The sequence below is a fragment of the Dromaius novaehollandiae genome, chromosome 4 (genome assembly GCF_036370855.1).
Source record: "Dromaius novaehollandiae isolate bDroNov1 chromosome 4, bDroNov1.hap1, whole genome shotgun sequence".
NCBI classification, from domain to species: domain Eukaryota; kingdom Metazoa; phylum Chordata; class Aves; order Casuariiformes; family Dromaiidae; genus Dromaius; species Dromaius novaehollandiae.
In genome coordinates this window covers 39,736,705-39,763,537 of record NC_088101.1, presented here as the reverse complement: position 1 = coordinate 39,763,537, position 26,833 = coordinate 39,736,705, and the positions used below count along the sequence as shown (strand labels likewise).

The 26,833-nt window shown below is 39.5% G+C and overlaps 1 protein-coding gene and 1 long non-coding RNA gene across 3 annotated transcripts in view; one reads left to right on the top strand and one right to left on the bottom strand.

Moving 5' to 3' along the window:
• FBXW7 (F-box and WD repeat domain containing 7) overlaps window positions 1-17,719 on the top strand; it is a 180,950-nt gene extending 163,231 nt beyond the window's left edge. For both annotated transcript variants that reach the window (XM_064510827.1, XM_064510826.1), the window contains exons 6-12: window positions 683-806; window positions 2,774-2,910; window positions 4,626-4,739; window positions 8,042-8,223; window positions 10,311-10,536; window positions 14,480-14,690; window positions 15,705-17,719. In XM_064510827.1, the coding sequence (XP_064366897.1) occupies window positions 683-806; window positions 2,774-2,910; window positions 4,626-4,739; window positions 8,042-8,223; window positions 10,311-10,536; window positions 14,480-14,690; window positions 15,705-15,973 (1,263 nt within the window). In that variant the 3' untranslated portion in view covers window positions 15,974-17,719. The remainder of the gene's footprint in view (window positions 1-682; window positions 807-2,773; window positions 2,911-4,625; window positions 4,740-8,041; window positions 8,224-10,310; window positions 10,537-14,479; window positions 14,691-15,704) is intronic.
• A 971-nt stretch (window positions 17,720-18,690) lies between these two features.
• On the bottom strand, window positions 18,691-26,633 carry LOC112985944 (uncharacterized). The gene is made up of 3 exons (XR_003259861.2): window positions 26,340-26,633; window positions 20,413-20,513; window positions 18,691-18,855 (listed from the first exon to the last, which is right to left on the bottom strand). It is a non-coding gene; the product is annotated as an uncharacterized LOC112985944 (long non-coding RNA).
• Between the last annotated feature and the right edge of the window lie 200 nt (window positions 26,634-26,833).

Genomic DNA, 26,833 nt, shown 5'->3' with positions numbered 1-26,833 from the left:
CTAATTTTATCACATGGAAAAGTCTAGCTTCACTTCATCAGTTCAGTGCTTACTAGGATTTCACATCCATACCTGTTTGGTAACTAACACACTGAGTACAATATGAAAGTCATATATTTCAATACCTTCAGCATCCAGGTCCATAAAACCCCCTGTAACATCACTTAAGAATATTTCTGCATTCTAGTCAGAAAATGAGTAATAAGCCTGCTGGATTTTCTACAGCTGTAGACTACTTTTGACCTCAAGTTCACATAGTATTTACTTTTCTGTATTCAGGCATACTGAGTGGTATTATTCATCACAGCATACATCATTTCCATTTGCTCATATTGTGGTTGGTGCATATTCCAGTTAAACTAAGAAAATAACTTCTTTTGGCATGTTTTTTAGTTAAAATAACTTAGAGATAATTATTTCAATATATCTACTAACGGTTCAAAGTATTATGGATTACTTTAAAAAAAATCATAGCAGCCAGTCACTTCATTTAGTTTCTTGTAAATAATCTACATTTTTCATATTATCTGTATAGATTTAGTTACTTAAAATGATTGTTGTATTTTTCATGTGCCCACTGGAATAAAATGTAACTCTGTTAAGTTTATGAGATAGCTTATTACTGCATTATTTCAGTTTTCTTCTTAAAAACAATACAGACAATACACTTCCTTTTTTACAGCTGGCACTGTATGTGCTGTCATTCCTGGAACCCAGGGACCTCCTGCAGGCAGCCCAGACATGCCGTTACTGGAGAATTCTGGCTGAAGATAATCTTCTCTGGAGAGAGAAATGCAAAGAGGAAGGTAAGGTTAAGCAAAAAGATGAATGTAATGGTCAAAGTGTTGCTATCATAAGCATTATGCGTCTGGGACATTCATCTTCATTTACCTAATAAGCTTAAAGTTTTAAGGGAATTTAGGTGACTTCAAATTTACTGCTAGTGATGTGTTGACCTGTATGGTACATATCTTTGTTGAAACTAGGGAGTAGAAGTAATCCATGGAGTACTAGAAATGAAACTAGACTTAACTTTGAACATCCTATTTATAGTACAGTGAGTATATGGTTTTAAAACACAACATTATTGCTTTTTTGAGGATTATTTTTATTCAAAATACAAAGAAAGCAAGTAAGAACTGAAATGTAAAAATGGCAGAAATACAGTCTTGCAGATTGTAGATAACATGGAGAAAATATGTGTAGTGGTAAGGTGGAAAGGAGGATAGTGTAATTTCATGTCAGCTGTAGGAAAATTAACAGATTTCACAGTTGGGGCTGGGGGGGGAGAAGGTGATAACTTGATTGTGTAGAGAGGGACACACATTCCATAAGCAGCACTGATGGCACCTGCTCGTGGCGGCCAAGAGAATATGGTGGTTCAGCAGTAATATGAGTGGGCAATACAAGGCGCTCAGGAAAGCAGCCACATATTTGGAAACATGAAAAACTTAAAATTGTATTTTTATGCAGAATTACATGAACAAGGATACAGTTCAGCTTGGGGGGGGGGGGGGAGCGCGGGGCGAGGCAGAGCACATGCATGTGACTTTAGAGCATTATCCTTGTCGGACATGTACAAACACAAGTATCTGCCCAGTCTGCCTTAGAGTACTCAGAGACAAGGACTTGTGAAGGGTCTATGCAACGGCATTAAAAAAGATGACAGTATGAATGTAACTGGGTATTTTTAAGGGAGCCTAAATTAATGAGTTGTTCTTTTGCAGCAGAAACCAGGTGTCTAACCTCTTAAATCTTTAGAAAAGATTCTCCTCTTAACGAATTTCAGTGAGCAGACAGTAAGAAAGAGGACAGCATGAGAAAAAAGGGAATGGTTGAGAGGGGAACGCTTCCACATTTCTGAGCTTAGAAGTGTAAATAAGTATGACTAGGCATGAGAGCACAGACAAACAAAACAAGATTTTAGACTGAGGTGCTCAGGCGTATGAAGGAGCCGTTCGTTCAAGACTTGCAGATAGAAGCACCAGAAAAGGTGCAGAAGAGAGCAGGAGAGAAGAGTGACATCCACATACTGACAACAAACAAGACTTTTGAGAGTAATGAGATGAGTAGAGAGAGCAGGTGCACAGAAAAGATAAATGGGCCAGAAAGGGAATCGTAGAAAAAGCTGTGGAAGCAAGGATAAAGCAAAGCACCTACCTCTTCAGTGTAAATACGGAAAGGGAGTAGCTATACTTAAATTCAAGCCAGGAGAGGACTATGCCAAAAGCACATAGCCTTTTAATCAAAACAAGAATTAACAGATGGTAGTATCAAGAGTGAGAGTCAAGTCTAAGAAAGATGCTGAAGATATATGACCAGAGAGGAGTGGGTAGTTCATTGGCCTACAGAAAGGAAGGTTTGTTTCTTGAAGGGCTTTGAAAGGAGAGTACAAGTGATTATGGGGTTTGTTGTAGAGAATCCATTTGAAAAATGCAATGTTCTGCTACAGTTCTCTCAGAAAAAGGGATCCAAAGACAAGCTAGTAGATTGCTAGCAAAGAATGATGAATGACAGCATTTTCAACCACATGATTAGGATAATGATTATGCTGAAAAGACAAAGATGTAGCAGAGCTGAAGGGGCAGGATGGTGTCACTGGCACAAAATGCAAATGCTGGCATGCAGAAGACCAGCAGAGTTCTCTTAGGAGGTCATTGGGTCAATGTAGTATTTAATTTCAATGGACTGTAAAGGTTTGGGAGGGAGAGTAGTTGTTTGATTTGGGGTAGACTTCTTCTCCCCTGCCCCCTTTCTTTCTAATTCATTTTAGGGATTGATGAACCATTACATATCAAGAGAAGGAAAGTAATAAAACCAGGTTTTATACATAGTCCATGGAAAAGTGCATACATTAGGCAACACAGAATTGATACCAACTGGCGGCGAGGGGAACTTAAATCTCCTAAGGTAAGTTTCTGAGCTATGTACAAGGTGCCATGAATAAGCAGGATCGACCTTTGGGGTTTTTGTTTTTGCTTGGGACAAGCCAGACCATCAATGCACACAAAACCATAACCTTGTTACAGGAAAACAGTAATTTATGTTTTAGCTTACCCTGGTTTTAAACTAATTTCTGAGCACCTTCTTATTAACAAATGAAAATATGATCCTTCTTTGTACAGCAGAATTCTCACTGCCACTTTAAAAAAACTATAATATAATTTGGTGAATTCCTATGCGCATATGTCACTCTTTATGAAGGACATAATTATAATCTCAGAGACTTGATGGGAAATACTTAAAATTAAGCATATAGGCACGTGTGCGCACACACGTGCGCGCGCGTATTTGTAGAGCTGTGCCATGTCCTGTATGAAAATATTTCACAGCTATTCTGCAATCGTTTCATGCTTTGTTTTCATAGATGCTAGTACAAATTGAGTAGCACCATCATTTCTTGTTTTTTCTGTTTTTTTAAATTTTGAAATCTTTTAATGACATTGATGCTGCAGTCTTATTGCATCTTTTCTAATACAAAGATATGCAGCAATACTTTCAACCTCTTGGAAAATAAAACATCAACACTCTAATCAAACCTGGTAGTGAATAACCAGCCAGAAACATGAAATAAAAACAGACTCAAATCCTTTTAGGTAAATTCTCTATTTTCTTGATTACTGTTCAACATAAAAATAAGAACAAAGAAATTCCTTTTAAAAACCAGTGGATATATCCTGCTGTTTAGTTGGCCACGACTTACATAGATCTCTGGCAATGGTTCAGCATTTCTTGCCTTGATACGCCACATCAAGTTATCTTGGAATTATTATTAAAATTACAGCCCCAGGCTTTATCCAAATGCCCACTTCAGTTCTGTGAACAGTTTGAAAAGTATTCAGATATGTTAAATAAAAAATTCCTCATCTTATGTATTCTGATAAGCATTTTTCCCAGTGTTGCAGTAAAACATACTGAACTGCAGCCTTCCCATATCAAACACTGAAAATGCCATTTCTATGAAGTAACATTCCAATCCATGTTTTCAGCACATTAAATTACCATTCTTGTTTGTACTTAATTGAGTTCGTTATGGGTTTTATGGTTTTATAGTTTTTGACTTTGCTGCTGCCCGGCATTTAATAGATTACAGTGCTTGGTAAGGGGTGTGTGTATGTGTGTATACATATATGTGTGTGTGTGTGTGTGTGTGTGTGTGTATTTCAGCCTTGACCATGAAAGTGCAAATATGCAGCAAGTAATAGAACCCCATCCTTTTCGTTCAGCATTGAAATAACTCTCAAAAAGTAAAAGTCTGGAAAAAACAAATGTAATTAAAAAATAAAGAAACAAGGGAATAACTGCAGAGGAATTGAGCAATATCCAGCTACTAATCTATCCTACTTCTGTCAGTGATTTATCCTGGTATGCTTTAGAAGATTTAAAGTAACTGTAGTATATTTGATAAGCAATACAATGTTATTGGATGAAGAAGGAAAACACCTTCCATGCCCTCAGCTGGCAGTAAATTAGACTTGACACATGGGATTAAGGGACCTTATTATTTTTGAAGCAACTCTAGCATTTTGTAATTTATGAATCAGAATAGCACTTTGTTTTTCCTGCTTATTCCTAATCTCTCGGGTCAAGTTGTGAATGTACATTTTTATGTTTTTCATTGTCAGGTGCTCAAAGGGCATGATGATCACGTGATCACATGCCTTCAATTCTGCGGTAATCGAATAGTGAGTGGCTCAGATGACAACACATTAAAAGTTTGGTCAGCAGTTACAGGCAAGGTAAGTTGATTATTTCTTATAAATGAGCTACCGGTAGAGCACTGGTATGTCAGAACATACCATGTCAGGTATGGCAGAAATACAGTTTCATCAGACCACACTGCAGAGTGGTCTTGTGTCATGCAAGAATCAGAAAAATACACTAGTAAATATATGGGTCATCTTTTCCTACACAGAAATGAGTCTAGTTCAAAAAAGTCACCTTGATGTGAAATTACAATGCTGCTCATGTTACTGCTGGCATATATCCTTGTTCTCTTGGCAATTCCTCTATTCTTGTGGAGTCATTTGTGACATGTATGCTAGAGAATTTGGACAGATACGTTACTTTATATTCCTTAAAGCTTAATTTAGCCTGCCTTTACCCCTCTGAATCTTCTCTTTCTCTCTTGTCTTCTACCATTCTTTCTGCTGTTTTTAAGTTACTGAAATGGTGTGTTCATTTTACTGGCTCTGTCTTCAAGTACACAGTTTGTTTTTTTCTTTCTATGCTGCTATACTGCTAAGCTACAAAAAAAAATCGTAACTTGCTTTAGGTTTAAATATTTCCTATTAAATTAGATCCAGCTCAGGCAGGAATTTAATAAGCTTCAATAATTTAATTTTGACTTAGAGAAGCAAAACAACATGTGCAATCAAAAAGACAGTACCAAACATTTCACTTGTGTTAGAGCATCACATCTACTCGGCACACAGTTTCTTGTTTTAAGGTGACTGACCATATTCCATGTGTATAGAAGGGCCTCAGGGAAATAGTACTTTTTCCTTCTAAATTAGTATTGTGTAACTTGGTTTGTCTTAATGGTACAGTTATATCAACAACAGGATAGGTATTGAGGATAACATGTTCAAGATGTAAAAGGTATCTACTTTATAATATTCAGGTTGACTGTATTAGGCATTTGTCTTTGCATGCCTAGAAGTTCCTTGACAAGACTGTAAATACTACTGTGCAGAAGAATAAAATTAAAAGCAGTACGCAGCCTTACCCTACCTCTGTAGGTAAAACAAACTGTCTAGTGAAGGAACCCATGTTAAAATTAACACTTTTTTTAATTGAAAAGGGCAGGCTAACCTCAAGTGAAAAATACTTGCTATGTACCTACCACCCTCTCAAAAGCAAAATATTCCTTTAATACTTTATCATACTAGCATTACCTCTCAATTTACATTCAGTAATTTTTTTTTGAAAGTAATTACAAATCATACTGTGACTATTTGCCCCAAACCTTAAGGAGAGCTAAAATAGTATGTGAAAGATGGAAGCTTGCTCTGTTAGCCCTCATGCTTTCTGATACTGAAGAACTAATGATGTAAATTAAAAAAAAAAACTATAGAGGTTGATTTGTGCAAATGAATGTAACTAGAATATTCACCTTATACTCAAGAGGTGTTAACACCCAAAATAAGGATTCTGTCTGCTTACTTCTTTAGAAGGACGATTTCTTGACATATGAGCAAATCAGTGAAATTAAAAAAAAAAATGTTTGGGAGCCATTTAAGAATATTTTTGCTAGATGCTGAAAGAGCTAGAATCAAAGGAAGCTGAATTCTTTAAAAACATTAGCGCTCTCATGTAGAGAAAACATGAAGAACAGCTATGAACCGAAAAGGAGGAATTGATAGCAGTGAAGTGAGCTAGAAGCCAGGAAAACTGGTAAGAAATGTTAAAGAACGAACAGGAAATCTATGCACAGCAAAAAAAGTAAGGAACTTTTCAAATATGTTAGAAAAGGATTTTCACAACAGAAACTAGTTGAACTACTACTGATGTACAAAAGATTTTTAGCATTTCTGCGCTGTTTTTTTGAGAAAATTCATGTGATGTAAATACAGCATGCAGTGATGATAAAACAATTTATTTCAGCAGAAACTCGCAGGATGTTAAACAACTACTACCAAAAAGTCAGGCATTTTTATTACAGTTGATCCAGATAGATAGCTTGTATCTGATTGTTTTTTTCTAAAGCTACCTGAGGAATGCAATTGGTTTTTTTTCCAAAAGGTATCAGAGTCCTGGAGACGATCCAACAGATTGGCAGAAAGCTAAAATGTTTAATTTTTTTTTTTAATTCATCAATATTTAAATGGAGTAAACTGAATGACTGGGTAATAAGGATATATTATGTCAGAAAAAAAATACGGGACTACTTGAAGACGAGTCAGCTAACAGTTAAGGGAGGGCCATGGAAATTAATGCCACTCAGCATTAGATTACAGAAAAAGAGACCATCAAAGCATCTTGATCTCTTTTCTCGTGCAGTTACAGATTTGACGGATAAAAATAATAGGGCTGAAATAGATGGCTATGTATATTAGAATGTTGTATCCCATGACACAATTTAAGAAAAAGGAGCAGTGCAAAAATCAACATGGCACATATTTAAATGGGTTAGAGAGCAGGTAATTAATAGGTATTGTGCTGTTAATGTAAAAGCAGAATCTTAAATGGAGTGTGTTTCTAGTTGGGTTTTGCAAGGATCTTTTCATGTCTGTACTAATTATCACTTATTGATTGTTGGTAAAATTTTTTATAAATATATATGTGTGTGTGTGTGTATATATATATATAAAAAAAATATATATATATAAAAATCACTGATAAGGAATACAAACTGAGAGACAGAGACAGGTCACTGTTCCAGAGTGATCTAGGTTTTATAGATGTAGGTGTGAGCAAGCATGGGTTCTACATGGTTAAAAAACAGTGTCATATATTTAGGAGCAAAGAAGGTAGGCCATGCTTATGTAACATGAGATTCTCTCCTAGACAAGAGTACGTTTGAAATGTGATTTCACAGTATTAAAGCAGTAGCTACAGCTTATAGCATGTAATTTCTTTTGGATAACAAAAACAGAAAAATAAAACAACAGCAGATGGTTTATATATTGGTGGTAGAACTACTACGTTTTACTTCCCTGTAGTTCTAATGTTTATGTTTCAAAAAAATACTGAGAAAAAACCTGCAGTGACTCAGAAAAAAGCCAGGAAAAAGACTCACTCAAGGCTGCAAAACATGCCTTGTAATGAGAAATTTGGAAAGACAGTCTAGTTTACCAAAAGAAAGCTTATAGGGAAGCTTCATGATCATCAAAGTACCAACAATGGATAGAGAAATTTGATGAATGTTTTCTAAAAGATGAGATTTTTGAGTTCAATTATGAAGCAATCTCTGGGAGTCTTCTAGCTTATTCTAGATAAGCAAGACTACTGCTATCTCATAGATTACTTTTTTTTTTGCTTTATGCATTCCTTAAACTTCCTTTCAACTCTGTCAACTAAGCAAAATATGTATTTTCAGTGTTTGAGAACACTAGTTGGGCACACAGGCGGAGTCTGGTCATCACAGATGAGGGACAATATTATCATCAGTGGATCTACGGACCGAACGTTGAAAGTCTGGAATGCTGAAACTGGAGAATGCATACACACGTTGTATGGACATACCTCTACTGTGCGCTGTATGCATCTCCATGAGAAAAGGTAAGTGCCTTTTGAAAGGTACAGCCAGTTTGGCTTATAATTTCCACTACGTTTATTGAATCCTAGAATGGTTCAGATCAGAAGGGCCCTCTGGAGATTATATAGTCCAACCCCGCCCTGCTCAAGCAGAGTCATGTGGAGCAGATGTCCCAGGACCACATTCAGATGGCTTTTGAATATCTCCAAGGATGGAGACTCCACATCTCTGGGCAACCTGTTCCTGTGTTTCAGTTTGTGCCCACTGTCTCTTGTCCTGTCACTGGCACCACTGAGAACAGTCTGGCTCCTCCTCCTTTATACCCTCTCTTCAAGTATTTATACACATTGGTAAGGTCCCCCTGAGCGTTCACTTCTCCAGGCTGAACAGTCCTAGCTCTCCCAACCTCTCCTTGTATGACAGATGCTCCATCCCTTCATCGTTTTAGTAGCCCTTTGCTAGACTTGCTCCAGTAGCTCCATGTCTCTTGTGTACTGGGGAGCCCAGAACTGGACCCAGCACTCCAGTTGTGGCTTCACTAGTGCTGAGTCAAGAGGAAGCATCACCTCCCTTGACCTGCTGGCAATGCTCTGCCTAATGCACCCCAGGATACCATGGACCTTCTTGGCCACAAGGGCACACTGCTGGCTCATGGTCAACTTGTCCACCAGGACCCCCAGGTCCTTCTTGGCAGAGCTGCTTTCCAGCAGGTCAGCTCCCAGCCTGTACTGGCGCAGGACTCTGCACTGCCCTTTGTTGAACTTCATGAAGTTCCTCTGCCCATCTCTCCAGCCAGTGGAGGTCCCTCTGAATGGCAGCACAGCCCTCTGGCGCATCAGCCACTCCTCCCAGTTTTGTATCATCTCCAAATTTGTTGAGGGTGCACTCTGTCCCCTCATCCAGGTCATTGATGAATAAGTAAGTTGAACAATACTGGATCCAGTATTGACCCCCCCGGGGGACACTGCTAGCTACAGGCCTCGGACTAGGCTTTGCACCACTGATCACAACCCTCTGAGCGCTGCCATTCAGCCAGTTTTCAGTCCGCCTCACTGTCGGCTCATGTAGTCCGTAGTTCATCAGAAAATGCTTCTAAAACTTTTATACGTAACCTAACATTGATTAAAACACAAAGCAGATAGAGTAGTCAAACTAAACTACATAAATCAACACAAAGGAGATGATTAATAGAAGCAAAAGCGTAAGACTGCTAATTAAAGAACAGAAAATTAAAAGTCATATACTTTAAACTAATGATCTACCTTACTTCAAAATTATCTTTGTCACGCTGTGATCCAGTCTCCTACCCTGTGAATAATTTTCTCTGTAACTTTTTATCAGTGTTGCAAACTTGCTCATTTTACATACTGACTTTTTAAAAGTATTGTCTCTGCAGCTTTTTGTTAAAATTTTAACTGGTTATATCATAATTTCTGTAATAGCAAACAGCAGGAAAGCTGTATTATTTGGTTAAGGCACGGAGTTGTTGACAGAGTGGCCCTTAGTTGTTTGTTTGTTTGTTTGTTTGTTTCTTAAGAATGCTGAGGGTTTTTTCTGTACTAGCAATCACTGGAATTCCAGTAACATTAATGCCTTTTCTGTTCCGTTCTAGTCTAAAAAGGCTTTTAAAAGTATAAACCATATAACTCAAGCAGAATAACTGATGTTCTACTGAAAGTAACACTTGTAAAGATCATCCTTCTTTGTTTTATTGCTGTATTTAGTTACATCATTAAAATAGGATGCTCACAGTACCGGCCTTGAGCTCAGCATATTCATAAGCTTTCATACATGGATACAATGGTCCACATTTCTTCTCCCAGCATCATTTTGCTGTTCAGGACTGTAGTGCCTTTTAAATACGGTTTGCTAATTCTGTTAAATACACGGCTCCTGAAGAGGTGAGTAGGACAAGGAAGAAAAAGACTCAAGTCATCTGGCAGCCTTAATACGATGTCAGACCAAACCAGATCTTTGGTAGCCAGTGGACTAATGCTATTTAGTGTCCAAAAGGAATTTCAGCTTGTAACTGATTTATGCCCAAGTCCAGTTGTTTTAACACTTTTTATTTACAACGCTAAGTACAGGAAGGGTTTTCTTGTTTCTCCAGAGTGGTCAGTGGTTCTCGAGATGCTACGCTGAGAGTTTGGGACATAGAGACGGGCCAGTGTTTACATGTTCTGATGGGCCATGTGGCTGCAGTTCGGTGTGTTCAATATGACGGCAGAAGGGTTGTAAGTGGTGCATATGATTTTATGGTCAAAGTGTGGGATCCAGAGACAGAGACCTGTCTGCACACACTGCAAGGGCATACTAACAGAGTCTACTCATTACAGGTATGTGATTTTCATCTGTTGCTGTAGTTTCCTGAAGTAGCATTTAAAGTCAGTTTATTTATATATATCTATATATAGTAATTTAAAACATGCCAAAAATAAAGAAAAATTGGTTGGATTAATGTTCTGAATTATGCAGATCTGTTTATACTTATTTTGTAGTTAATCTAGTTCCCAACTGTAATTCACAGTAAAGCTGAATCTAAAATTTGAATGCCCTGACAGGACATAAATCTCCAGCTTGTTACTTCCTCTTCTTTGAGTAGAGGCCAGATCTGCAATTGTGAGGCTTTGTCAACAGTGACATTTTATTGTAAAGGCAGGTTATTATTGTTATTACTTTGTGGCACGGCTCTATTGCCTCAAGTCACCCCACGGCTGGTTAAAACTATTCTGCCAAAAATACACATAGACCTAATGGAGATTCTCATTACCTTTACTAACCCAAAAGATCATCATCTTCATTAAGAGAGTCAAAACATCACTCCCAGACACTGTGAGAACAAAGAAATTGATTTCATGCTTTTGTGCCTGTTCTCACCACAGCCTGGCAGGACTAAAAAAGTTAACAAAATTTAAAATTGTGTAATTGTATTCTGCACATGTTCCAGTCTGGTTCACAGCACAGAAAGTAAAGCTCAGTACTAGAGACATTTTTCATAAATGGCTTCATCAAAAGGTATTTCTCACCTTCACAGATGAAATATGAACAAAATACCTATTTGCTATTCTTTCTAAAAAATATGCAGGAAAATCTCTAGTCCTCCTCTTAACATTCATATGCTGAGGCGTATTCTTTAGACAAGCAGCAAACAGGTTAAAAATGCTGTAATACAGATCTCTCAAAATATTTAGGAAGGTTTGAGTTCTTTTCTCTTCATCTGCTGCAGTTTGGGAACAGTGTATGCTATTCTGCCTTATCCTCACCAGTTGGTCTTGTTTTGGCTGATGGATATTCATATCTTGTGCTGATATTACAGTAATAAGGACCACATAATTGGGTAATGCTGCACACACTGATACTATTTCCTCTGCAAATGCAGCATAGTATTCTAAAAATAAGATTCTAGGAAGGCAGGAGGCTATCGGTGTATACAGTTTTAGGCCTGAAATAGTCTGAAACAGCAAAACACCCCAAATCAGACTGAAGGAAACATGTGACCCAGTTGTGCTCCCCAGCCCCACTTCAGGCAGATTCAATTATATCTTAACATTTGTGCCCTCCCGCCAACATTTTGCAGAGATCTTTATGCAACAATTTGAGACTACTGACCATGTTCACTTTCTTAGTCACCTCTCTTAGCTACCTTTGTAGTAATCCACATACTCTCTGGGGTGCATGGATAACAGCTCAAAACCACTGATCCAAACTATTATTTATTTAATTGTATCAATACAAGCATAAAGTTTTTCTTGATGCCCAGCCTTAAAATCTTTCTGCGTAGCTTGTGTATGTGGATTACAGTTAATTTGCTGAGGGGAAAAAAATTCAGAATCTGTTGAATCAATCTTTTTTAGTTTAATCTAGGAAAGAAAAACATTCCTTAGTTTTTCCACCCAACAAGTCTGTTAGACTGCTTATCATTCTTGTTGCTTTTTTCTGACCTCAGATTAGTTTACATCCTTCTTTTTGAAAGCAGGGTGCCCAAAACAGGATACAAAATTCTAGTCAAAGTCTCATCAATGCTTCCTAGAATAAAAAGGTTATTTTATATGCCTTATATAGCGTATTCCTATTTCAGATACCAGTGTCCTTTTTTAGTATATTTTCACAGGAAATACAAAGTATGCACATGAGCAGTCTGTACGTGCCGGTCCCTCCCTAAAATCTTTTGAACCCAAGTGCCATGCACAACCATGTTTGCAGATAGAGATCAAAGATGTTAATTTCCTACAAGTTTTATTAAAATAAGCAGATAACTGGGTTCCCCTAATTGGGTTCTCTCTTCTTTATTAGCTACCCGTCAGTCTACATGGAAAACCAGTGTCAGATTGCCCCCACGGTAACAGAGATTCCTGCCTCGCCGACATTCTCCCAGGCTACAGTTTTGCCTTCATTCATTCCCACCTAAGCTCAGACCTTTGCAGTGGTCTCTTCACTTTCATACTCTTTGCTTTGGGTTAGCTCTCTCAGTTTAAATATCACCCAAATCCTAATGAAAATGCTAAATGTCCAGACCCTTCTGGAACTCTCTTATATCTCCAACTACACTGTGAGTGAAGTTTTGAACTGGATAGTATCCCTACATCAAATCTGTCCGCTTCCTTATGAAAATATAATGGAGACATCTGCTGTATGACTTTTTACCCTGTCATAGAAAAAAATCATATTGGTTAGATTAGTTCTCCCACAAATCTATGTTTACTGCTACTTCTCACATTGCTAAGGGCTTAACAACAGATTGATTATTTGATAGTTCCTTCTGGACATGGAAGTTAGGCTGAAAGATCCATAATTCCCCATCTCCCATCAGCATCTCCTTCAATAATGAAAGGAATTGTATTTGCCATCTGAACCTCATCCATCTTCCACGAGTTCTCAGCGATAGCAGCAGATGTCTCTGAGACTGCCTTAAAACAACTTGCCTTACGTGGTTCTTCCCTATTCTTGCTGAAGTTCCCACTCAGCTGTTACTGGTGTTAGCGCTGTTAGCCTACACTCACATGGCTAAGGACTGAAGCAAAAAAAGTTAAATAGTTGGCTACATTTGGTGATTCCTTCCCACTGAGCATAAATTAACTTTTTTCTTGGCCTTCCTCTTGTTTTTTTACAGAATAGTGTTTTGTCATCCTTAATGGCTCTTGCTAGTTTTATCTTGTTTTGTGCTCTACCTTTCTGATTTTGTCCCAGTGTGCTCTGTCATACACATCTCTTGATCTAGTTTCTACTTTTTGTACAATTCCTTGTGCTTTAGCCAAGTGAGTCTTGGTAATTTACTACACTTCCTATCTTTCCTTCCACATAAGAATAGTTTGTGTCTTTAAGAAAGTGCCAGCTCCCCTGAACTCTTCTTCCCCTCAGAGACTACATCTATAAAAACCTTGTGGGAAGGAAGTCTCAATTTATTGAAGTATTCTTCCTTGAAGCCCACTGTTTTTATTCTACTGCTCTTTTTCCTTCCCTTTTTAAGAATCCTGGACTCTTATGTCATTGTCACTATCACTCAAGTTACTTTTTCACCTTTATATTCCCTACATGTTCATTCCTCTTGGTCAGAAGCATTTCATCTCATAGTTGATTTCTCTACGTGCTCATGTTCTACGTATTTCTGGTTCATATATAAATGAAGCAGCAAACAGACACATACCTGCACACACACACAATCCAAGAGTTCATACATCTGTGTTAGCTTGTATTGCTATTGCAACATACATCTAGAAGGTTAAAAAGTTCCTTACTGCATTCGGATATAGCGAGAGGGGGGAAAAAAAATAAAATGGCTTAACAGCAGCATTTTTCCTTTCCTTCATTTTCCTGTTTTGGCTTTTGTACAGATGATTCTGGTTTAATGTTGTTGCCCTTGTCCAGATTAAAGTCCCTCTCACTTGTGAAAAACAAGTTTGACTTCTTAACTTCATTAGGACAACAAAATTCTTTTGCTGTTTCTTTGCTGTACATTGTAGTATAGTCAGGATTTTATTGTGTTTAAAAGCATTGTATTGTATTAAAAAAACCCACAGTACAGAGTCTTTTTCTTCTTGAACTGGGTACCTCATAGACCATGCCTGTAACAGGAAATTACACTGGCCATGAATCACTTGCCCTGGTACCAAACATGGCCATTCAGTGCTTACCCTGAATTCTTATTTTGTAATGCCATTTCCAAATATATACAGTATCTAATGTTGCATTTAGTGAATTAAATGCAAACAACCTTCTTCATGTACAGTACATCATAAGACCCTAATGTAATTGCTTGTAATAGATTTACCTTTCTTGTAGTTTGATGGTATCCATGTGGTGAGTGGATCTCTTGACACTTCCATCCGAGTTTGGGATGTGGAGACAGGAAACTGCATTCACACGCTAACAGGCCACCAGTCTTTAACAAGTGGAATGGAACTCAAGGACAATATACTGGTGTCTGGGAATGCCGATTCTACAGTCAAAATCTGGGACATTAAAACAGGACAATGTTTACAGACATTGCAAGGTGAGTTTAAACTTCTGTGGTGTAGATCAAGCCAACTGCAATTATCTTTGCTGCATATTCTATAAAAATCTTTAAAAAAAAAAAAAAAGACATACAAAGTAACAACCACAGACCACTTACAAGTTAGATATCATTTTTCTGATGACAGCTGTATGATCTTTCCCTGACTTACAAGAACAAAATGTATTTAATTTAATCTATTCAAATCACTTGCCTATTATGAAAGGCAGATGGTCTGGGTTGATAGAAATTTGCTACGGGTATATTAGCTTAATAAACCACAGAAATATGTAGGAAATGGCATCTCAAAACAGTCAGTCAACTTATTTATTTAGGGGTCACTTGGATGTTTCAAAGCCTACTGATTAATTGGATTGGGAGACAAAGTGCACTGTCTGTTGCAATAAATCAAGAGAAATGAGTGGAAGACGTTTCCTTTATTTTATAAGGAAGAAAGATTTCAGTTTCCATTTTGACAGTTGCCACTCAGGCGTGCATACATGAGCACACAGTTTTCTTTCCCTAAACAATGTCTTATATCATACCCAGTATCTCTGAAATCAATTTCACCATAGAGCAGACTCTGCTGTTTTAACTCTTCTTATATATATACAGCTACTAAGTGAAATTAATAGCAGAACCACCATTTTCTATTATCAAGAATTAGGAGTGACCTCGTAATAACCTCTTCAAAGGGGCTTGGAGACAAACACCTATGGGTTCTGTAGTCACCTCACTCTGGATGGTTAAGTTCATTTGCACAGGCTTCCAAGCATACGCTTGCCTTATTGTTTGTATGCTACAAAACAAGATCACTATAACAAAGAAGGAAATACTGGGGAATTTTTCCATGGTTGCATTCACTTTTTGAGAATACATGCACAAAAACTGAATTAATACATGTAGTAGACAGAAACACCTGCATGCAAATAGACAGGTGTTTATTTTATAGGCATTGCTGTCTGTCGTTGCTGTCTGATTACAAACAAAAATGTTTTGGTTTTACTGTTATAGGTCCCAACAAGCATCAGAGTGCTGTGACCTGTTTACAGTTCAACAAGAACTTTGTAATTACCAGCTCAGATGATGGAACTGTAAAACTTTGGGACTTGAAAACGGGTGAATTTATCCGAAATCTAGTCACATTGGAGAGTGGGGGGAGTGGAGGCGTCGTGTGGCGGATCAGAGCTTCTAACACAAAGCTAGTGTGCGCAGTTGGAAGCCGGAATGGGACTGAGGAAACAAAGCTGCTGGTGTTGGACTTTGACGTGGATATGAAGTGAAGGGCAGAAAGATGAATTTGTCCAAACGTGTAGACGATGTTCTCCTTTCCCTCCCCCTGAAAAAAAAAAGAAAAAAGAAAAAAAAGGAAAAAAAATCCCTTGTCCTTGGTGGTGCAGGATGTTGGCTTGGGGCAACAGATCCTAAAGACCTACAGACTACGAAGGAGAAGACAAAGATGACAAACTATAACTGACAAGAGAGGCATTTGCTGTCTCCTCACATAAAAAGGCTACACTTTTGACCGGGGCAGCTTTGCAAAAATACGACTTTCTAAATGAAACCAGGTGCAATTATTTCTTTATTTTTTTTCCTCCAAGTGCTCCTTGAGCAATCTGGAGGTTAAAAAAAGAAAAAAGTTACAATTCTTGTTAACAGGTTATTTTACCACAAAGATCTTGAAAGAAGCTGCATGTGCGAGGCTGCTCGTGCACCCCTGGGCCACCCGAGCAACGCGCTCTCAGTTGGCCCCGCTCCGAGCGGGGGGTTGGACCAGACGACCTCCAGAGGTCCCTTCCAACCTCTGCGACTTTCAAAAACTAGAGAGCATCTGCAATGAAAAAAAAAAAAAAAAAACCAACAAAAAAAGTCCATTCCTGGTGTGGAAAAGCTAAAATATTACTGTGAATTGTTTTGTACAGTTTTATCAGAGCTTTTTCTTTTTTTTTCTTTTTTTCTTTTTCTTTTTTTTTTGCCAACCATTGCCAATGTCAATCACAGTATTAGCCTCTGTTTAATCTATTTACTGTTGCTTCCATCTACACTCTTCAACGCATAAGTTGCTCTGAGGTGGCAAGTTGTCCTGGGTTTTGAGAGTCCTCTGATGGATTTAATTCGCCATGCTGGTGCTAGAAGTAGGTCTTCAATTATGGGATTGTTGTCCCACCCCTGTACTGTATTCCCAGTGGCCAAACTTATTTATGCTGCTAAATGAAAGAAAGAAAAGCAAATTATTTTTTTTTATTTTTTTTTTCTGCTGTGACGTTTTAGTCCCAGACTGAATTCCAAATTTGCTCTAGTTTGGTTACAGAAAAAGACTTTTTGCCACTGAAACTTGAGCCAACTGTGCCTCTAAGAGGCTGAGAGTGGAAGAGTTTCAGACAATTAAGAGTGAAGTTTGCCTGCAAATAAAGAATTGAGTGTGTGTGCAAAGCTTATTTTCTTTTTTCTGGGCAAAAATTAAAACACATTCCTTAGAACAAAGCTCTTGCAGCCTGTTCTGTGGGGAAATTTTTCTTTGTGAGGGCTGTGGTGAATGGAATGAACATACATAAAAAAAACTGACAAAATTTTTAAAAAATATTATAAAATACAAAAATGAAAATAAAGTTGCTGGTCAGTCTTAGTGTTTTACAGTATTTGAGATAAAAACAACTGTTACAGTTATTGCTGGGAGGAACTGACAGAGCAAAAACTTAAGTTTTTGTAAAGTTGTCACATGCAAATGAAACAAGAAATGAAAGAGTCCAATGGTTTGCCTCATTCTCCAAGAGCCACAACTCAAGCTGAACTGTGAAAGTGGTTTAACACTGTATCCTAGGCGATCTTTTTTTCCTCCTTTTTTTGTTTTTGTTTTATTTATAGTCTGATTTAAAACAATCAGATTCCAGTTGGTTAATTTTAGTTATGTAACAACCTGACATGATGGAGGAAAACAACCTTTAAAGGGATTGTGTCTATGGTTTGATTCACTTAGAAATTTTATTTTCTTATAACTTAAGTGCAATAAAATGTGTTTTTTCATGTTAGTTTGTCTTTTTTTTTTCTTCTTGTCAGTTTAATATCATATATCCTGTGAAGTCTAAATTAGGTCAAGTTTCTCAGCTTACTGGTAGATACTAAAATACCTTGCAGGACTTTTTGTGTAACACTTCCACAGACAGGTGCATGAGTGTCCTCTATTTCAGTTGCCATGTAGAATTTATCACATGGGCTTCAGCAAACATGCAGGAAAGCCATCAGCTTCCTATCACTAGGAATGTGTTAGGATTTGACTCTGGAGGGAGTTAGCTAGAAGAAGCTTCTGAAGTGCATAAAACTTCTTCCAGCAGCATTTTGTTTCTGCATCTCAAATTGAAAATCTGATGTTTACTATTTATTCATTTCAATCAATTGATTGTAGTCTCACAGCACAGAATAAATCCATACTGCAACTAAAATTGATGTTAGGATCTTAGGAGAGCTTGAAATAAAGCCTCTCCAGACTGGTCCATAAAGCAGTTTCCTCAGTGCACTGAAGCAAAGGTAAGTTATCAGCTGTCTAAGAAACTTACTTAGCAACTGAAGTCAGTTGCTCTCTTAAATCTCCTTGACCAAAATCATTGTTTTCTTCTGTGTATGTCTATCAGGGTATACAGTTTACTTGTTTGTGACAGTTTTCTGTATAGAAAACTACCTGTCAAAAAAAAAAAAAAAAATTGGAAGAGAAAACACATGGGTGGAAGAGAAAAATACTAATACACTTACAATCTGTTGCTATATACTATTAAGATATAGTTCCTATCCCTTCATTATGCAAAACAAATAAACAAGAGGAGCGCAGTTCCATCTGGCCTCTAGAGATAAAAAGCCATACAAATGACCAAGCGGCTACAAATTGTAAAAATTTGTTCATTTAGTTGGCGTTTAAGGGAAGAAAAAAAGCAGTAAGCACTGACATACATCGTTAGGAGCATCTCGGTGTTTATGTAAAAACAATTGAAGAGGTGATCCTCTCATGTTGATGGTTTAAGATTTTTTAGAACTTACCTCTGTGGCAGCCCAGGCCCTTTAGGGCTGCGTTGAAGGCCCTGCTCTTAGGAACAGGAGCAGGCCGAGATCGCCAGCCAGGACTCCCAGCCGCTGTGGTGACAGGCAGTGCCTGGCGTCGGTCTGCACTGCACCACTTAAAATAGGGAATGGACAGATGGGCAAAAACATTAATATTTTGATGCAGGCAGCTGATCAACAGCTTAACATTAGGTAAAAAGAGCAAAGAGCAAAGGTGTTTGCCTAAGTGAAGGCGAACAAGAGGTTTCTGAGCAACGTTAAGCTGGGGGGCAGGAATACGGATCAGGGCAGAGAAATGAAACTACAGAAGAGGAAGACTAACATCCAAACCAGTTCAAGCTGTGTTTAAGTGAGTACACTTCAAGCAACCAATATGACCAGGATCAAAATATGCTTAACCAGAGTTCAAAAGTTTTTCAATTGGCATCGTAGTTTCAATGCTATCTTACAGTCAAATTAATACAAAATAACTTGCACCCATCAAGCAAACCACATTCATAGCTTCCTTTACCCCCCCCCAAAAAACCACATTAGTTGCAAAGACAAGATGTGAGAGTGTTGCATATTAAAAAGAAAAACCAACATGCTTAAGAATTACTTTTTAAGAGGCTCCTCCCCCCTCAAAAAACAACTTGCTAGAGTTTATTGTGTTAGTGCTTTAGAGAATTCTGTTTTGCTGCTAAAAGTCTGTTCAGGTTTGTAGAAGTTCATGTTGCTTTAGTGATATCTGAACGACAGCTCAATAGGCAGAATTTTGGTCATTTATTAAAATGACAGCTTTTCAAAATTGAGCCCATAGTAAACACGTTATCTGAGAGACATCGTTAGAGCAGGTACGCAGGGTTTTTCTTTATGTATCCTTTTCACCCCGTTACACTGCTACACTCACCATGACATAGAGTTCGCTTGTCTCAGAGCACTGTCAGGTCCCTTAATCTCATTCTTCTCTAGCTCCTATTACAGAGTCTTTAGTCTGGCAACTTAAATGCTGTACCTGAGCACATTCAGGAACCATCTCTTCCTCAGTTCATATAACTCAATTTTTGTTCATGGAAAAAATATATATGTATATATAAAGATTTAAGAATCATAGTGTAAGAAAGACTAGAACTGCATTATGCATGCAGTGTTGAACCTAGTGCCGTATTCATCATAGTTTATGCCAAAATGCTATCTGCAGCTATTGTAGAGAGATTATTGTGGTAGTGTTCCTGGGGTCTTATCTTCGTGCTTTAATGCCAATTCCCTTGTTTGTTTTTGTTTCAGCCCCAGAAAGTTCTTCCCTGTTTTCTCTTGTATCTGATACCAAGCAACAACTCTCCCGACAAACCGTGGTGCAGCCTCAAAGCACACAAACCACGTTGCTTGGGGGTGAAACTAAAGCAGAAGCACCCCATGCACTCCAGCCGCTAGCAGATGTACCCCTGCTAGCAGGGTCTAAACCAGAACTAGTCCAACACCTCAAAAATGCATAAATGTGGACATCAGGTCCTCAGCACCAACAGCTTCACACTACAGCTCTGCTCCTACTGCACAACACTGCCTGTGTGGGCCTACAGCTGACTCCAGCGGGCCTTCTTCACCTGCCCTCTGCCGCAGCACCCACAGCTCCTGGTTTGTAATAAGCAGCCCACCCTCATCCAAACACTAGTAGTAGAAAAACAGCACCCACCTGACACCACTATGGAGTTTATGCTGGAGAGCAAAGTCCAAATGCCTTCAAGTCCCTTTCAGCATGCTCACGGGGATGTTTTTCTGATCCATTTATAGAACCTAGTTTAAAAGAAAGACTTACATTAATACATTCATAAAAATATATGTATATTTCACTATCAAGCTGACTAACATTTTCTACCTGCAAGTCAGCACCTGAACCATTCAGAAGAGTGAATCATAAAGTCTCATTAATTGGGTAGGCAAAAGCACCGGATCACAACAATAAAAAAACTGCCAATGCTTGAGTTACTCTGACCAAACAACAGTTAATCACTTAAAGGATAATACCCTCACATACGGACTACTAAATCGTTAAGGAAGGTGGAATGTTTTTCTTTCCATCTCCCACATACTGTACTTGCCGTTTTACCTGTAACCTTGATCCTTGGCCTTGATATTTTGCAAAGATAGACATTGCATAATGATGCTTATTGCTTTTATGATCATATATGATGTTTATTATTATACATGAATTATATGGTCAAATAGTTATCGATATACATTACACTTTTCAAACTTCATCCAAAAACGGCATATCCAATTTGTCAAATCTATTTAAATGGTGTCTTTCCTCAATCATCAGTGCAGGCTAATACAACAGATGTTTAAACCTAAGAGATGTTCCAGGTCCCCTCTGAGACAGTCTGACAAACTAGGCGACACCAACGATGCAGGCACCAGGATGGGCTCCTGCTGCCTGGTCAGACTGCCAAACAGCCCAGGGGCTGTAGCAGTGCTTCACAGAAAAAAAACGGTGCCTTGCGCTACCACGGGTACCCACCGCTGAGAGGAAATTCTGCAGCGCTCTGTACGCCTGCAGTTCCTGAGAACCCATGGCTTTATGCTCATGTATATACTGCATTGCTTTAGTCCAGACAGGACATGAGATTCCTGCAAAGTCCCAACTATGCATCATCTGGATAGGACAACCTTCCGCCAACTAGAGATGGCAGAAAACATTAATCACAGGTGCTGTCGCAGAGGAACCCAGCAGCGTTTTTATTAACTGCACTGCACAGCACAACTGAGGTGCCCAGACTTCACCAAAGGAGCCAGCCAGCTCCTCCAGCTCTCCGCCTTTGTCCTCACCTCTGCCTTGCTCAGATTCAGCTTCATCTATCCAATCCCTACCCACGGCTGAACTTGTCTAACCTTACGTGGCAGCAGTAATTTTGGCAAAAGAAAAGTAGAATGGTTTGTCCTCTGCATCTCTGTGGTGCTGCAATCCCTACTGTATTTTGGCCCATTTTCAGCATGGACACAGCACTGCCTCAGTCTGAGGTCTCCAACGGAGCCCACGAAGATGAGAGTGCATCATTCAGCCGACAATGAGATGTCTGCCATCAGGGCTGCTGACATGTTTCCACTTCATGTCCAATGCTTTTTCTTACTGAAAATAATATTCTAGACCCTGTGCAATTAGACAAATTTCAAGTTGATTTCAGTCCCTTGTTAATCTGGACACCAAGCTGCAATGCCACAGACCTCATCTGGGTTGGGTGTCTCCAGGTGCACAAAACAGGCATATCCTGGGAAGCTTCATAGCACAGAAGGACCATGCACCTTGTTGCTTGCAAGCTGAGAGAGCTCGTGGTCTACAGACAGGCAACAAACACTGCCACTAATCCAAGAGAATAAATGCCAGGTCTGTGTGAGCTGGATCAGAAATGACCTATGAAAAGTCAGAGATAGGCAGGCACAACTTTTTGTGTGTCCAAGTCCTAGAAACGCTAGTACGGGGTATTTTGTCATCCTAATCAACAAAACATTGGAGTAAGCCTTCTTCATGAAGGCTTTAGCCTGGCTGACCGGTAGCCGAGAGGTCAGCTAACTGATGTTAGCACCAACTTTGGTTTCTGTTACGAGGTGGATGAATCCAGACGAGCTTTTCTTTCTCCAGGCGGGCTGTTTGATGAGAAGATGAATGGGATGCCACCTACTTTCTTGTTCTGTCTGGCTTATCGTGTCGGCCAGCCAGATGTTTGATAAGAACGTTTCACAGGGTGCTCACTGTGCGCTATTGAGAGTGCTTTGTTCTTTTAATTTAAAACAGGAAACATGGAATGTAGAAGATCCAAAACCTTCAAAGGAAGTTTCTATTGCCAAAGGAGCTTTATTTTGACTCAAGTTCATTCTCTAGATTAAATATCCAAATCTGACAGTGTGGGAAGATGCTCACACCTTCGGGGGATTGAAAATTTCCAAAGGATTAAGGGATTCAGATTAGTTGGCTGTAAACATCACTGGGGTAAACCAGCAGTACAACAGTTCCTGAGTTTTATTCTGAGCACCTCAGTTTGAAATGAATTTCTAATAATACCACAGCTGTGCAGATACACAGCATGTTTCCTTTACCCTAGGATACAGGAGATGTGAGTACCAAGCTCCTCTCTCTTTTCAAACTGTTTTGCACTTTTAGGTTTCCTAGCACGTTTCATCATGAATTCTAAACTTTCACATTATAGTTTGAAAAAAGGAAGAACTCAAAAGCTGGAGACTAGAAAGGACTCCAGAAAATGTGCCTTTGGAGTGCTTGTGGTTACTCGCTCGCTTTGGTGTTCCTCCCGTCCCATTGCACACAGATGTGAAAACTGCTCATTTAGACATGTTTAATGCTGCAGCGTGATCTCAGATTGGAGGGGCTTATTTACTAGCACACTCATTTTCCCAAGCAAAAAAGTTTTATAGGAACATGTCAGGCTGCTGTCCTCATTGGAAAAGTTTTCTTCATTTTTTCTGTTGATGTTTGAACATCTGTTTGGCACGGGCTTTAGGCATGCACTGGATGCTAAGGCGTTACCATTCTGCCATTCTGTTGGCTAAAACCACACTTCAAATATCCCATTTCACCCCGAACAACACAGTAACACGATGTTCCCCGTGTCCACCCTCATATCACACACAATTCGATATTACATCTCAAGACCAGATAACAGATCCATCTGTTCACTGGCAGTCACTGGTGGCAGAGCCAGCTCTGTGGACTCCCTGCTTATCACCTCCTGCCATATGGCAGAACAGGGAGAACCCAAGGCAGAACAGCAGTCAGGTGGAGCAATGCACCTGTACATTAGATAGCACTAATCTGGCCTTGCGTTAGCATAACTAGATGGGATATGGCTCCACTAAGCCCACGGGTGCTTCAACTAGAGTGGAAAAATTGAAGATTACAGGCTATATTTAAATAGTATCACACTATATGTTCTTCTCTAGGCGTACGCATCTTGGAATACTTTCGGCTTTACCTACTGAAAAAAAAAAGACTTGATGATTTCATAGTCTTTCTCTGCATCTCTGTGGTGCTACAATCTCTACCGTACTTTCGCCCATTTTTGTCATGGACACAGCACTGCCTCAGCCTAACACCGAGGGCTCCAACTGAGCCCACGAAGATGAGAGTGCATCATTCAGCTGACGATGAGATGTCTGCCATGGGGGCTGCCGACATGATATCCACCTCACGTCCAATGCTTTCTCTAACTGAAAATAATATTCTAGACCCTGTGTTTCCCTCTATTTGCTTCCCTCATTGTCTCTTTTCTTTGACACCTGCACTTCAGTTCCTCATGTTTCACTCCCTCTTTTGTCCTGTTCCCTATGTTTTTCTTTTCAAGTTTTACCATTCATGTCTCCTATTTTTCAAGGTTTTTTCTCTTCCTCATCTTTTCCCATTCCTTGACCTTCTCTCCTGCTTAAAACTGTCACAGCCAGCCTCTCTTTCCTGCTTCACCCCAAGATCCATGTTGGCAAGCTGGAGTCTTTTTCGCACCATTGCAGAGATATAAACACAGACTGTTTCAAATCAGTTCTTATTTGTCCAACTTATCTGAGACATATGGATCTTTAGAATTGCTGAAGCTATTATCATCAAATTTGAACGTAAATAAGCCAAATGTGAAGCAAATTCAGACAACTTAGAAAAACACACTTTTTTGTCTGCCTCAATATTAAAGATCTATTGTCTACCCACAGCCCGCAAATGACTCAAATGGTTCAACAGCAATAGGATCAGGCCCCCTAAGCATGGACCAAAATTTGCCACCAATTTCACAAGCAGCTGAACAGCATGCCCTACTTAATTCCACGCTCATTAAATGGTCTCTCCATTGCTTTCTGCTGAAAGATAGTCTTTTCTTAAATATCATGTATTACCCACCAGCTCAGTCCTTAGGACGTCTAATGTGTAAAGTCAAACAAGTTTGAAAATGCTCCTCATGGATAACAGGTGCTTTTCTAAAGCTAAGCAGAATTCAAAAGCTATTTTTGGTTAAAAGTCTTTAGAGAGATTCACCTCTGGACAGAGGTCAAGTGATCTCAACGGACCTTGCTTCATACAGCTATGCATAAATAAGAAATCGAGGCTGCAAATGAACCTGCAGTCCAACCGCTACAACAGCAGCCGATCTTCCTTCCGGTACTACCAGCGCGACACAGCTGGGGTAGTGCGGTCTGTCAGCATGTGTTAGGAATGATACATAAAACACGTCCAAAACAATCTAGTACACACTGCTCACTAATTCTTAATATGCGGTGACAGCAGAGGCAATAAAAGCTCCAGAGCCAGCATAGGATGTGACTGCACGCTGGGTCCATTACCCTGACACCGGTGAATTTTAACTGCTCTACTGACATACTGTATTCAATCGAAAAAGCCAGGGACATCCAGCACTTCTTGAAGATTTGGCTTCTGCGATAGCGTTAAACCAACATAACTTAATTCAAAAAGATAAACAGCTATTCAAAAGGATGCAAACTGGCCAAAGCGACAAAGCCACACATCAGACATGCTGATCCTAGCAGGAGCAAAAGCAGCAGAAACAAACAAACAAAACAAAGAAGAAAAACACAGCGAACCCAAACCAAAAAAAGAAAAACCACATACAAATCCCTGTATCTTTCATCTGCCTTTTACATTTCAGCTGAATGATACTGCTAGCAGGCGCGGATGGGGCCTCCTCTCCTTGCTGGAGATGTATGCCCGCCTATGCAGAGCACAAGCTCTGCGGATACAGTATTCGCAGACTGCATGGCTGTATTTACCCAGGGAGAAAGATGAACAGGATTTGCCTTTCTTTTTGTTTTTCTTTTTGCATATTTTATTCCAGCGCTTTACTTTTGCTTCTGCAAATGCAAACTGGGGGCTGTTTCAGAAACAAAACGGAGTGGCAACTTCTGCACTTCCCCCCGCTTGAACAAAGATCCCTCTCCCGTGGTGAGGGGACCGGACACTCTTCCATAGGCACCAGGAGAGCACCAGAGAGGAGAAAACGTGTACCTAATATCAGCGTCGTCCCATTTGCTCCCCCCTTTCTCTTGGAAAACCCACGCGACATTATGCAATCTGATTTATTATGCAGTGCAACGCAGGCGAAATTGCTCTGACAGGGAGAGAAGAGCTCCTTTCATCTCTGACTCTCCAAACAAATTATCCTCTCTTCATTGTTACCTAAATCCCTTTATTTGCGCACACAAACCGGAGCTGAAATTCCCCGCATCACAGAAACGCCCCCTTGCCTTGCCTTGCCTTCGGGAGAAGGAGCACACGTGGCAGTGCCGGAGCCACCACGCCGCCCGCCGGGGCTGGCCGCAGCCACCGCAGACCCAACAGACCGCCTGCAAACCGGCCGCTCTCCCTCTCCACTGCCAGTCTCTGAAAATCCAGAATATCACCTGTAAGAATTAACATCACTTTGACTTTTGGCAAAAACAATACCGGCAAGATAAAAGACGCTACTCCCCAGGCACAAGGATAGCAGCGTCATGCTTTAAGCTTTGTGATAAGCAGGAATAAATTATCTCCGTTATAAAAGTAATGAAATTACAGCAGTAATACCTCATACTAAGGCAAAATTTACCATGGCACACACATTTGGGGATTCTTACCCTGTAGCCAGGTAGGAGCACAGAGATGACTGAGCATTAAGTATTCTTCACCACCAGGAGAGAAGATTATTTTCAACCTGTTCTTCTTTAAAAAAAAAAAGAAAGAAAGAAAAGTAGAAAACTGATTTTTAGTGCAACCCTTGCCTCTCCGCCTGCCAGATCAGGATTTCAAATTTTACGCTACGTGTGCGGTTACTCTTGGAAAGCAATGCAGGTGTTTGAGAGCCACTGGAGCTCAGAGGCCTGCTGCGGCATGCGGGGCGTCTTTGGAGCTGAGCCGCTGGAGGCGACTGGGAACCGAGGCAGATGGATGTGCTGGAGGAGCGGATACCTGGCTGACAGGAACGCACCCAGCTACAGCCATACGCTCCGGGAAGGTTAGAGACCCGACTCCTCCTCATTTACAGCTGACACCAAAGGAATTCACAGAGCTTTATGCAAGCTACTAATTCGCAATTTTACTGCAAACAACTTACAATCAAATAAAGTGAAAG